The sequence below is a fragment of the Scomber scombrus genome, chromosome 21 (genome assembly GCF_963691925.1).
Source record: "Scomber scombrus chromosome 21, fScoSco1.1, whole genome shotgun sequence".
NCBI classification, from domain to species: domain Eukaryota; kingdom Metazoa; phylum Chordata; class Actinopteri; order Scombriformes; family Scombridae; genus Scomber; species Scomber scombrus.
Genome location: NC_084990.1, coordinates 7,816,458 through 7,829,975, shown reverse-complemented (window position 1 = coordinate 7,829,975; position 13,518 = coordinate 7,816,458). Strand labels below are relative to the sequence as shown.

The following is a 13,518-nucleotide window of genomic DNA, read 5'->3' as shown; positions in this document are numbered from 1 at the left end:
TACAAGATATAAACAAATAACTATTGAAATATAGTTAAAGGAAGATATTACCTCTCATGCATGAATAACATTTCTCGCTAATATGTGGGAGGTGTTCAATGCATCACCCGGAGTGACTTAAAAACAAGTACCATTTAGTTTTCATTAGTAACTACAGTATTTACATGACAAGGGTTGGTAAATTTGAAGGATGAATATGTACTGCCATACAGGCTCTGTGTCCAAAACCCTCCTAAGTCTTCGAGTCAATGTGCAATTGATCAGTTTGTCCAAACTGCAGTTGAATCTGACGGAGACAGAGACAAGCAGCAGACACCATACAGAGGAAACTGATGTCAGAGGATTTTAAGAAACTTTTGAAACCCACACTGTGTAGAAGTCATCACAAATAGTGCACTTTCTTGAGTTGTTTTTAGAGATGGGAAGAAAATAAAGGTGGAGAAAAATTAATCTATGAAAATCATGAAATAAGCAGGAAAAAGCTGAGTTCAATCATGGTAGAGACCTAAGAAGTCAAAAAGGAGTTCTCTAGACCAGACCTAAGAACTACAGCTCTGCCAGTCATTTCAATTTATTTCAAAGCTCTCACAGCTGTCCCCATTGAGTCTCACCACTACTGTTATTCCATCTGAAAAATGCCTTCCTTCTTTATGCTCAATCTAGTTATGTCCTCCTTACGGTCTTTCATTTGCATTGATTGCAGATCTGGCAGCTCTGGTGTCTCCTACCCTACCGACAGGCACACGTATCCACAGACATGCCGGGATAAACTTTGAGCACCATATCCCTGTGCAGGTCAAGGAACAGTACGGTGAGAGGACTCATCTTCTCTGGTACGCAGCATGGTTCGGGAACACCAGGGACGATTCCCACAGCTCTGACGATGCTCTGGATGGTGGCGTGATTGGATGGACGCACCACCTGAGGAAGTAAGCAGTCGTGAAGAGGGATTATTATTACAACAAAACTGAAGAAATTTTTTTTCTGCTCTGTCAAAATGAAGGTGAATATCTAAAAAGATACCTGGTTACATGAGGGGCAAAAGTGGCAAAAGTGCTCTGACTGAAACACTTTTAATTGGTTACAGTTCTTTGAATATTTCTTCTATTTGCCAATTTTGCCTTTTGCTTTTAAGAAAGTTTCTTGGTGATTGATGATGATTTTATCTTATCTTTTGTGTATTGTGATGTCCCTGCTTTTAACATTGAGAAGTGTGTCAGTGTTTGTGATTATCTACATATGCTTTTATCTTAATTCCACATTGATCTTCCAAGTTTACTGAAAATTAATCCAATGAGAAGCTCCCTATCTCATACTATCCCAGAAGATGGCTCACCTTAGGGATGGGGAATCCACAGGTGCCGGCACAGTAGTAGGCATCAAACGACTTTGGGGCCAACACCCACTCGCTCCAGCCAATGTCAGCGAAGTCCACCCTGAGGTAGCGCCTGGAGCAAACTCTTGGCTCGCTCCACTGTCTCCTCCTGGCCTTCTTCATTGTCCGCTCATCAAAGCTCAGCACCTGCGGCTTACTCAAGCCCTCGCTGCTCTCCTGGCCCGGCTTCCTTCCCGGTTTGACCACTGCTTTGGATTTGGCGGGGAAAAATGTGCTCTGCCACAGTTCATGATTCTTTAAGGTGTTGAACTGGACCTCTGGAATATCATTTGTGTGGATTTGGTGTTGAAGCTCCCTCCGGATCCTTGAGGCTGAGGTGGATGAATCCTCCCCTACCGGAAAGGGCCCATAGCGCTGGAGTGACATGGCTACACTGTTTGGTTCGTCTATGGCTCGATCATCAGCGTATAGCAAAATATATGGCAGGTTGGCTGGAGAGAGGCGCTCATGGCCGTGAGGACTCCTCTGTTGCATCCGAGCCGCCCCAAATCCCATATCAAACTCCACCGTGACCATGAGCTCTTTGACATCTCTGGCTTGATTCACCACTACTGTGATATCCCTCGATTGCCAAGAGCCTTTCTTGAAAGGCGTCAGAGTTATGTTTCCCAGTGGCGTTGCAAAAGCAGAGTTTGGGGACGATCCATGGACGAGGAGCTGTGAGGAGGGAGGATGCTGGAGGCTGCCAGACGGGTGGCGAGGCCTTCGGAAATGCCACAGTCGCTGGTGGTGGCGGGGGCGTTTGTAGAGGAAGTGAAAAGACGCAAAGAGAATGACCTCTGAGTCTTGGATGGAGGATAAGTTGAATTGGAACACATCTTTGCCATGCAAGACTCCTGGGGGATTTGAAAAAAGAAATTAAAAGAAAAACTGACAATAAAAACATGGTCTCCATGCTGTTAAAAACTTGCTGAGTCAGATTTTTTAAGTATGGGCTAAACACATGCATATTACTCATCTCATCATAATTCTTTCCCATATACAAAGCATGTAAAAACCTTGTTTCTCTCAACTGTTTTGGAACTAAGAAAACCAGCTGTGTTTTCCTCATGTCTGCCATGCTTTTTGTACTTTGTCTAATGCCTTTGGGGAAAAGACTGATCAATCAAAGATCTAATCTTTTTCAGTCTAAATAAAAGCATGAAGTTATTCAACTGATCAGTGGATCCTGCTCTGAAATGAACAATAAAGATGTGATCAAGTAGCTTCTTCTAAGCTTTTCTCCCCTCTCTAATTGTTGCTCCTTTATCTTACATGTTTGACTGACATGAATAACTGAATCCAATATATGTTGTGCAAAATGTTGCTCAATACATCTGACTGACATAAGCATCAGCATGGGAAATATTAAGCGCGGCACAGTTAAGTGCCTGCCTCACACATGACCAAAACCTCATCCTTGATCGCTATCCTCTTGAAGTTCAACCTTGTCTCCCACACTTCCACCACAGCCTGAAAGACAAACACTGGATCGGTCCAGTAGGTCTGAGGCATATGGAAATGCTTATAGGAGAAAGAGCTCCTCTGAGGCTTTTCGCTTTGCAGCCGGTGTCTGGGTGTGATAATAGGTTCTCTTGTCTAACACCTAGACTGTTACTGCTACCGGGGAACTAACAGTGCTCAACACTTAAAGTCCCCCAGTTCACTAAATCACACCACTGACGGAGCATAGAGGTGAAGATGTTTAACCTAAAGGGCAGCGAGGGTTGCTCTGTGATTGACAAAACACCTGCATTAAGGATTGTTTAGGATGTCCAACTGATGAAGTAATAAAGATTTTTCAGAATTTTCTGCATTTCTGTTTACGTGGCATGCATTTTCAGTCTGTGAAAGGAACTTGAAATGTGCGGTACAAATGAATAAGTACCCTCAGCAATCAGTGCATAATTCAAAGATAAGAAGCATAAAACTGTTCTATTAATCATGTTTTAGATTAATGTTATATGCACTTTGGCGCCTACATCCCATCAGACCTGAATTTAGCTTTATGGCACTTACTCTTGTTGTTTTCTCCTGACCAGATCCTTGCTTGTGTTGTAACAACTTCTAAATTAAACTGTAACATTGTACTTTTTAAAGGGTAAATAAACATAGGATTTTATCCTGATTCACATTTTAAATTGCTACCATTATAAAATATATACTTTTGTCCTTTTGTAGTGCTTGTAATGTAATGTAATGTAATAATCACCAAATGGATATAACTTGAGTGACACAAAATGATGCTTAAAAAAATGTGAATCTTTTTTTTTTTTTTAATTTGGGAAATGTTGGTCTTTTTTGAATACATTTCTTTAAAAATGAAAGTCTAATCAATATCCAAAAGTTAATAATAATACCAAGAACCTGAAGATACCTGAGGGACTTTCAATAAGGAAGAATAGTGATGCATATAAAATAATAAAACTACTTTTTGGATACTAGACTTTACTTTCAAGGCATAAGCAGTATCTGAAGGTGTGGGATCACTCACTCGGGACAGCTTTGAAACTCCTCACGGTGTTTCCGTCCCTTTGGCTCCGCGGCTCTTTACTGTACTTCTCGTACACTTTGAACATGCTGATGGAGACCATATCCTTGTTTGCGCTTTCGTGCGCAAAGACGCGCTGCTCTTCAGGGGACGGGACATCTCCACCTTGACGCACGACTTCACCAAGCTCCTCAGTTAGGACTTTACCCCCGCTGGACTGCAGAATCACCAATAAATGCAGAATGTGAAAGAGCCGGCTTGTCATAGCTGATGTTTCCATTGCAAAAAGAAAATTGAAGAAACGTTTTTAAGTATTCTGAGAAAAAGAATCAAAGAAATTGTCCCTCTCTGCTGGCTCGCTGGTTGATGGCCACCCAGACTAAACGGCCGGTATCCAGGTAATCCGTGTCAGACCCACACTCCACGGTTCACGGTCTACAGCTGTTTCTACAATGGGAGGAGACCCGGGGTGGACGCATGCATGAAGCGCTGCCGCTGGATGACAGATGGTGACGCTTCGGAGCGCACAGCCAACGAGAGACATGCAGCGCTTTTAGTTCAGGGTAACTGCTCATGAGTGTTGATTTAAGTTGAGCAGAGAAGCTGAGAGGGTGGTGTGGATGTATTTAATCCTGAAGCCATTAAGGTCACACACTGAGACCTACGAGGTTTTAAAGCTGCAGTGTTCAACGTGAAAATAACAACACAGGATTTTTCACATCATTATCAATATGTGACGGTGTGTTATGCCTGTATGCTATTAGCCCTTGCAAAGAAAACTTGCTTTTAAATAAACTAAAAAAAAATTTTTGTGGGTAGTTTTCAAGTTAATATTTGTGGTCATTAAGCAGAAAATGTGTTAAAAAATGGACAAAAGATCTTTAGAAGGATACTGTTAAAAAGACGTTGAACATATTTGATATATTACTTTTCTATTGGTAATTTAAAGCGTAACAGCAAATAACAAAAAACTCTCACTTCCTCTTGTGCAGATCGTTTTTGAGACACGTTTTGAGACATCCATCTCTCATAATTCTTTCTCCACTCAAATACAATAGAGTTGAATGAAACTTTATTTGTGGATCTCACATTACTGAAAATGTTAAAAAAAAATCAACAGCAGCATCTCTTTCTAGAAACATCAGATAATGCCACAGCAAAGCTCGTCTACTTGTCCTTGCAAAGTAAGACCAGGTTCAGACTACACAATATTTTAGTTTGGTAAGATGTCACTGTGTCAAATTAAATGATTATAGAGTCATACATTCTTGCTGTGACTTGGCTAAAACACACAACTACACTCGGATAGTTCTGAGTTGGTGTTCCCGACTTCCCAACTTCCAATCTAAATGTGTCCCAGTGCATCTGCTCAGGAAAACATTGACGTTTCATTCCAACCCAAAACTATAGCAGCTGATTTAACAGATTAACACATTTTAAAAGACATTGCAGGAGTAGGCTAATACTACCTGCTCACAATGACTTCTATCAAGCACAGATCCACTAAATGGAAATGGCAACTACAAAGTTGTTGCAGCACGTTTCACAGACACTACATAAATTCTCCAACCTCTTCCATGTTGGAGATGTTTTTTCTTGAGTTCTGAGTACAATGGATTGCAGCAATAGCTTTTCATCTTTCATGTCATTGGAGCTGCCAGGGAATTATTTTCAGGAATATGAAGCTAACAGTGGTATCTGAAGTGGTGTGTGTGTGTGATACTGGCTGACTGGTTACCTCATGAACCTTTCCTCCCTTTTACAGTTCCAGCTCACAGCATGAGTTGTACCAACAACATCATTCCTCTTTTGCTTGTAACTCCTGTTTACAATTCTATGTAGAAGAGCGCTCTGTGCACCAATTGACCAACATCACAAAACACATTGCGGAAGTTGTCATACTTGGTGAGAGAATTACATTTTTTTTGACATGCTAGGCTTTTTGTCAAGATGTACCGGTACTGGGTTGGTTAATCCTCCCTGAGAGGATTGTACATAAATGAAAATGCTCTCCAAGCCAAACCAACTTTGATTTAGCAAGCTAGTTAGTTTGGTTGCTAACAAGATCACATTAGTTACTCAAAACACGTATTGTATCATCAATTCCTGACTCATGACCGTCTGCATTTCTCTTTCGGGGAACCGTTTATTCTCTAAGAGAGGGGGGTTAAATTAAACAAAAATGGATGGTGCACTACAGTGAGAAACCTATGCTAGCTTCCACCATTTTGGACACTCCGTTTCTACATTGGTCAGCATTGTCGCTGTTGGTCACTAGTGCAAATTTGCAAGGTAGCCAAGGTTGAACTGGACGAAAACAATTACAGATTTACTTCACTTCTTTTTGTAATATGAATAACCATACCCTTTCACATTAAGTTGAATACTAGTGTACCAATGTATACCAATATCAATGTGCCAGTGTTAGTATTAGTCCATCCAAGGTGGAGGTAACTGTGTAGTTTTGATGAGGTGCCTCAGCTTTGAGTGGTCGAAAAAAAGTCAACATTTACCACAGCTGTAGCTCTAGTCTCTGTGGAGACTACAGAAGATGGTTATCTCAGCCTCAGACTAGCTGACAGCTCGTCAAGATGACTGACAAGTGTTACAGCAGGTCATCTGTCTGAGGGACGGGTGGAGCTAACCGTTGTTCCTGCCTCAAGGTGAAACTTATATTGTTGCTTGTTGACACAGTTCATTTAGAAAGAACTGCGCAGTTTACAGGAAAAAAAGAACCGCCAGACTTCTTTTTAGCGTCTTGTACTTTCAGTGTTCCTCATGCAGCACAATGGTTACCCTGTGAGAGAGATGGCAGCAGGCAAGAGTCACCACGGGTCAGACAGCTATTAAAATACCCCCTACTGGTCCTGAGGGTGATCACAAGGGGCTCTTTGACACTACTGTGTCCTACAACAGAGATAAAGGACTCTGCTGGGATCGGGATCCCCTTCAGAACAACTCTGGTGTGTTTAAAGGTCGTGCTGCTTCAACAACAGAGCCAGATAGCATCTGTCTCCACCCAGGGAGTAATCAAATGCTGTTATCACTCAGCGTGGGGTTGTCTAATTGGTCCTAATAGGGTTAGAAAAACTAATCTTGCCCATGTTACTTTTCTTTTGATGATTTCATCACGGGTTGCAAAACAAACTGACATGGAAGTGAGGAAGATGAGTTAAGTTACACCAAAATGGCTGTTTGTCCTGTGACTCTTTCCATCAGAAACATTAAGTAACATGGGGCCTTTATTTCTGGGCCCTGTCTTATTGAGGGGGCTTATGTCACATTGGATTTTTAAGTCTTTAAAACGTGATCTTGAGGGTCAATAAGTGCTCAACAGACCAAATTCTTGTAAAGGGGTCCCTAATGAGTAAATGTGGCCCTGAAATGTGTGTGATATTATAGCTCTGTCAAACATCTTAAAGTCACAATGAAATGATGGAAGTTGTCTTTAACTTCAGTAATGTTAATTATTTCTCCAAGGTTTCATTACAAGAGAGATTAAAATCAAATCATCCACCATTCAAAGTGTGTCTGGTTTAATAAGTGCAGCATGTTATCAAGAGGACTGTTGGCCAACACTCCAAACTGCCCCATCCCCTTTGTGAGGTCAGGAGGAGTAAAGTGGAGGATGCATGAATGAGAGTGACATCCAAACACACGCACTTCCTCCTATCATACTGTTGTGCTAGCTATGTCCCACTAACTAATAGTTAATGTGGTTTTATGTGATAGGTGAAGCTAGTTACACACTTCAAATCACTGGGTTAAAATGTTACCCTATTTGAGTCAATATAGCACCAGCGCAAAACTGGGTTAATGTTACCCACAAAGCTGCTCAATACAAATCAATTTTCACCAGTTTTTGTGCTATTTTTTATTTTTACTAAACTAAAGTTTTATAATCTATTCTACTCATTTTAAACATGCATGCCACCGTTTGTTATTAACTGTTATTCACCTGGTAAAGTTAACCCAATATTGTGTTGATGCTATATTGACTCAAACTGGGTGAAATTTAAAACCAGGGATTTTTAGTGGGTAGTCACCCCAAATCACATTTAGAAATGAATCACTAGTGTTTGTCGGGTGGAGGCTTCAAGTTTCCACATCACACATGTAGAAGTTATATACTGGGCCTTGATTGGCTCCAAACTGATTGTGATCTCACAAATCATGCTCATAAGTACGCCCCATAAACTGAGATTTAAGGTGAGCACGGAGAAATGTTCCACTTTCGGCAGATGAATGTAAAAACTGTTTCTAGTGTCAAACTTTGCACATATATCATTCTGAAGCTCAAACATCCAAATGTAAGAACAAGATGGAAGACATATTTTTGAAGGAAAGGGCATTTAAACCCAAGCACTTAATATATAACTCTTCTTCTCTTCTCAGTGAGAACCTTTGAACATTTTTAATTTTCTGGATTAAATGGCAATGAGTAAAACTTCCCATAGAGTCATTAAAATAAAAAACAAATCAAACCAAATCTGATCTAGTTTAACAAAACAATCCCAACTCAGGGTATAATTCTTTAATTTTTCCAGAGCTTAAAACAATTTTATACAGCATTCATTAGAAGATTGGGTTTGCTTAGTTGTCAAGGAAACACAGTATTGACATTCGAGGTCAGAAGCTGTTAATGATGTCATCCATAATGGTTTTCGGCCTTCTTGTCCTTGCCAGCCTAAAAATCGAGCATCAAAGTTTCCTCTTGACCTCAAAAATAGTAAACTATACCTACTCAAGGTCCACTTACTGGCTTTTTTTGTAGTCAGCTAACTCTATCCACTGATACAGACCATACTAGTACATGGACAATTTCCACAGTCGAGAATTTACTCTAATCAGTTTTTGGCAAAACATGTAAGCAACATAGACGCATTGCTTTATTTACAGCCCGTGAAATGTTATATTCTTTTCACCTCTCAATTTCTTTCAAAAATAAACTAAACAGACAAAACTGTTCTCAGCATCTGGCACTGTGCAACAAGTTAAACCCTTCACCTGTGTTATCACAGATTCAAATCATCTTCTTTCTGCCTTTGAGGTCATGATGCGTGCATTCTTACTTTGTGTACAATGTTATTATTGTGCTTTCAGAGTGGCAGCACTAGAAAGAAGTTCTTACTCATTTCGTCTGAGGAATATTTTCCATTGATTGAATGACATTTTCTGCTATCAAACTCCATTGTGCCAACATGCCTTGTGGAAATACATCAGCTCCATGTTGACTCCTGTGGTGAACCAGCTGTAGCCACTGAGCCAAAACTGCTTTGCTGCGGTGATTTGCCGCTACTTCAAAGGTAATTTAAACCCTAGTGAGTTTGTGTCACACCCACAGCAAACTTCATAGGACCTCTCACTTTACAACTTGCCCACTCTAGGAGAAATAGAGAAAATGTCAGAGTGGGGTTTCAGAAGGACAAGGCTCAGAATTTGTTGAATTGAAAACTATTTTATGCAATGAGCATAAATTCTCAATGATCGTGAAGTCACCTCATTATATTGAGTTTGCTGCCAGGGATCAAAGGAATATGTCCAGGCTCTGTGTCCCACACACGTCAGAGCGGTTACCAACATAGCTGCTAAACAAAGAGTGAATGTAGAAAATAGTCCTTATAAGGTGTTTTAGACCAAATTTTAAAACTAGCTTGTGGCTTTATAATTAATGAGGATTTTTTTTTAAAAACATGAACTATAAATATTCTAGTGGAATAAAATCTTTTTCTAAGAAGGACGCCCATAATTTAGATTTTCATCTTTGTAGCTTTGCCGAAAATGTCTCAGCTCATCATCCTCGCAGTTTAACATTTGGTCGCTTGAAGGACTATTTTGGCATTTGAGGAAATGCACTTTTTTTTTGTTGAGGATTATGTGAAATTATTGACTCCACTCTCACATCCAGCCATTCAACATGAAGCTAGCACCAGCAGCCGATTGGCTTAGCTTAGTATAAAGACTGAAATGAGGGGGAAACAGCTAGCCTGCTTCTGCTCACAGGTGAAAAAATCTACGTAAAGCTCAAAACTCTTTCTAATTAAACTGTTATATCGCAATTGTACAACTTTTGGGAGCTTTAGGTGCTTATAGGTGATTCATTGTAACATTTGAACTCTGTTTTCAGTATTTTGTGCTAAGCTAGCAGTCTCCAGGCTTCGTATTTAGCGTACAAACAAGTGGTATTGACCTCCTCAACAAACGAATAAGCATATTTGACAAAATGTTAAACTATACTGTTTTCTTCATTTATGCATCAATATCAAACCCCCTGAATGGCGCTGCGCAGTCAAGCAATTTTGGCGTAGCAGCTGCAACTTTTAGGATCGTCACATGACACACACTAGCCTAAAATACAATTTTCCCATCCTCAGTTGGAAAAGAAGCGGCGGTTAGATAGTGAATAAATTTTCCTGAATGTCACAAACCCTCTGGAATAGCTTTTTCTGCATCAGAATTTTAGCCATTTTATCCAGTAACATTTGGAAGGTTATAAAATTGAATTAAAAGCAAAGCTTTCTGTTAAGAAATGTTGAACTGACAAGTAAAGAAAAGTGCAGCGTGAGGTGGGCACTCCATTTGAGGGGATCACTGAAGTTGAAAAGGTCGAGAACGAGCGCCATTAGTTGTAGAAGTCAATAATAGAAGAACCAGACCAAGAAGTAGGCCAAAATTCACGTCCTCTTTTGCACATTGAGACTCATTTAAAATTTTTCATCTCCTATGACATCATGGATGAGTCACCTCTCCACCACCTCCTCCTCCTGCTCTTTCGCAGGGTGAAATGGAAGTGTAACCCCCCAAAAATATGCTCTCATTCACAGAATATTTGCCTGGGGTGCTCATCAGGACAGGGAGGAGGACAGACGAGCCCACCATGTTTCTTTTGGCCCAAGACCCCATCCTTCATCCTCCCCCTTTTCCTCCTCCTCTTCCTCCCTTTGACTTGTTTTCATACTGCTGGCTGGAGCTGAATGACCATTCATGCTCGCTGCTGTTGGATATGGATGTTTGTGTTTGTGTGTGTGTGTGGGTGTGTGTGAAAGACTGAGGGGCATGACATCCCCTCATCTGATGTCTGCCAAACAATCTACACACACACACACACACACACACACACACACACACACACACACACACACACACACACACACACACACACACACACACACACACACACACACACACACACACACACACACACACACACACACACACACACACACACACACACACACACACACACACACACACACACACACCAGTCTGGATCCTGTGCCATACCTCCCTCATAGAGAGTCACAGTCATGCCACTTCAGCTCACATCAACATCATTCAAACAAGAGTGGCATGTCCAGCATGGTCCCACACACACATGCACAAACACACACGCGCACACACCCCTCTCCGGGAGATATCCGGTTGTCTCATACATTAACGTTGCAAGTAGCAGTGCCAGCTGAAAGAGGAATGTGTGCCGGAGTCAGAGGGGAAACTTGTGCATGACAAATTTATGAGTGCAAATCACTGCAATTTGCCAGAGCGTATGGTGAAAAACCAACAAGTGCATATGAGAAGAATTAGACTGTGTTGAATCATCCTTGTGGCACTTAGTCTGCTGGCTGACAGAAATGTCACTGCCGTCATGACTGTGACAAACAGACAGACAGAAAGTGTGTCTAATGAGGGGTGCGTGTTCATTCAGAGTGTTATTTTATAGTTCAGATTGTGTCATATATGTTTGACTCTTGTGCTGTAGAAACGCTCATACACGTAACTACGTCCAGCCCACAAAGCTTCATAACTCCACAGTGCAGTAACTCTACAGTTTACTTAGAGTTAGTTTACTTTAGAGTGTTGTGTGCAAACAGGTTGTTTCAAAACCTGTGAGAGTTTAAAATGAGAAAAATATAACTACAGAATTAGTTGTGTGCAAAAGATGAAAAACGGTCTAGAGAGGGAGAGGCTGAAAGTTTTGTCATTATCACTAACCCTAACCCTAATCCTTTCTGCAACAATTAGCCAAAGTTTACTAACCTGAATATGAACTTGCAAGACTGTCCTCACCAGAACAATGACAGAGTTGACCATTTGTTCAAATCAGTGTTCAGTAAATCTACCTTTTTCCTGATAAGCAACCTCTTTTGGTATGTTAAAAAAGACATTAGCCTGACTCCATTCCTCTGAAGCACAGATGAGATTAACAAAGCTGTTACTTAAGTTATAAGTGAATTTACGGAAGTAAATATGTGACAAATGGGTTAAATTAACTGTTACAGGCAAGTACTACTGTGAATTGGTGATGATTTGAGTGTTTTTTTTAGTCAGTACTGATTGAATGCAGCAAAAACAAAAAGAGCTGCCCTCCCACAAAGAAACTGACTAATATGTTTACCCTGGCTGAATGAATTCAGTGGTAATTCAGTCTTTTATCATTATCAGGCTTTGATAGGCTAATGACAAGGCTTTTTGTCATTACAAGTAGATCAGTTCAAACATGATTTTCATCCAAATATAATGTTCTCCCTCATCAAAAATTGGACTGTAAACAGGCTTATCCACTGTTGAGGACTACAATTTGTTACTTGTAGAAATTAACAAGGAAAAGGTTGAAAAATTGCTCAATTCTGATAAAGCCAAAGAGCAGCCAGATTCCCTTGACAAAAGTATAACAATACAATAACAGATTAAAGAATAGCATTTTATAAATTTGTTCTGCACATTTAGTTTTTACAATACCATGTTTTACAGTTTATCATCAAAGTTGCTTCTGTTTTTACATTCCAAATGGACAGAGATACATTTCTTGATTCATTTTTCTATTGAAAATAAGAACTAACTACATACAGACTGGAAATAATGAGCCCAAGAAGTGGTCAAAACACAAATCAGACATTGGCTACCAGCGTCAAAGTGAAGTGAAACCCTGTCAAAATGATCAGTTTTTTATAAACAGTACAGAAATTGGCTGTACTGTATCTATTTAGCTGGATGGATGTGAAGTTGCCCTTTTAGAAACAATATCGACTATTCATGCAGCTTAACTCTAGCAGAGAGGACCTCCAGTAAAGGCACTGGAGGGTGTTTTTAAAATCCCTGAAAGCCCTCACAGATTCTCTCAAGTGTGGTTACTTCTTGCTAGGCCTCCCTGCTGTCTGCGCCCCTCGATAGATGTCAGCTTGACCCCATGCCACTGGCCTGTCAGAGCCACACATGAGGACCTGCTCATTTATCATCCTGCTGCAGACAGTGGGGCTGATGACTAACTGAGGTAATGAGCTGCTCTCGGCTGTGCGAGGGCTTCCCTCCCGAGATCCAACTAACATGTGCAGAGTCCAAAACCACAAAAACCCCAACAAACCCCACACAGCACCACCCCCATGTGGCTCCACGCATACAAGGCCAGCAATCAGCATGATGGATTTCAGCCTTGACACGCTTTTCCTCAAGCGGGCCAATTAGGAAAATACTTTTGCAGGTTGTTTATTTCCCCATTCTTTAACAAAGCTAAGTTCTTATTGTGTCTTACTGTCTGATCCAGTGGTTGGTACATGGTATGCCAAAGGATGGATTGACTTTAAAGAGGAAATTTAGTTTCATTATGGTCATTATGGTTAGGAATATGGGGTTGGGGAAATCCCGTTGTACACAG

General features: G+C 40.7%; 1 protein-coding gene across 1 annotated transcript; it reads right to left on the bottom strand.

The window, feature by feature from the left end:
• Positions 1–565: 565 nt before the first annotated feature.
• On the bottom strand, positions 566–4,134 carry gdf10b (growth differentiation factor 10b). Its single transcript, XM_062442869.1, has 3 exons — positions 3,870–4,134; positions 1,337–2,232; positions 566–921 (listed from the first exon to the last, which is right to left on the bottom strand). The coding sequence occupies exons 1-3, from the start codon at positions 4,129–4,131 to the stop codon at positions 730–732; spliced, it is 1,350 nt and encodes a 449-aa protein (XP_062298853.1). The 5' UTR covers positions 4,132–4,134; the 3' UTR covers positions 566–729.
• Positions 4,135–13,518: the final 9,384 nt, after the last annotated feature.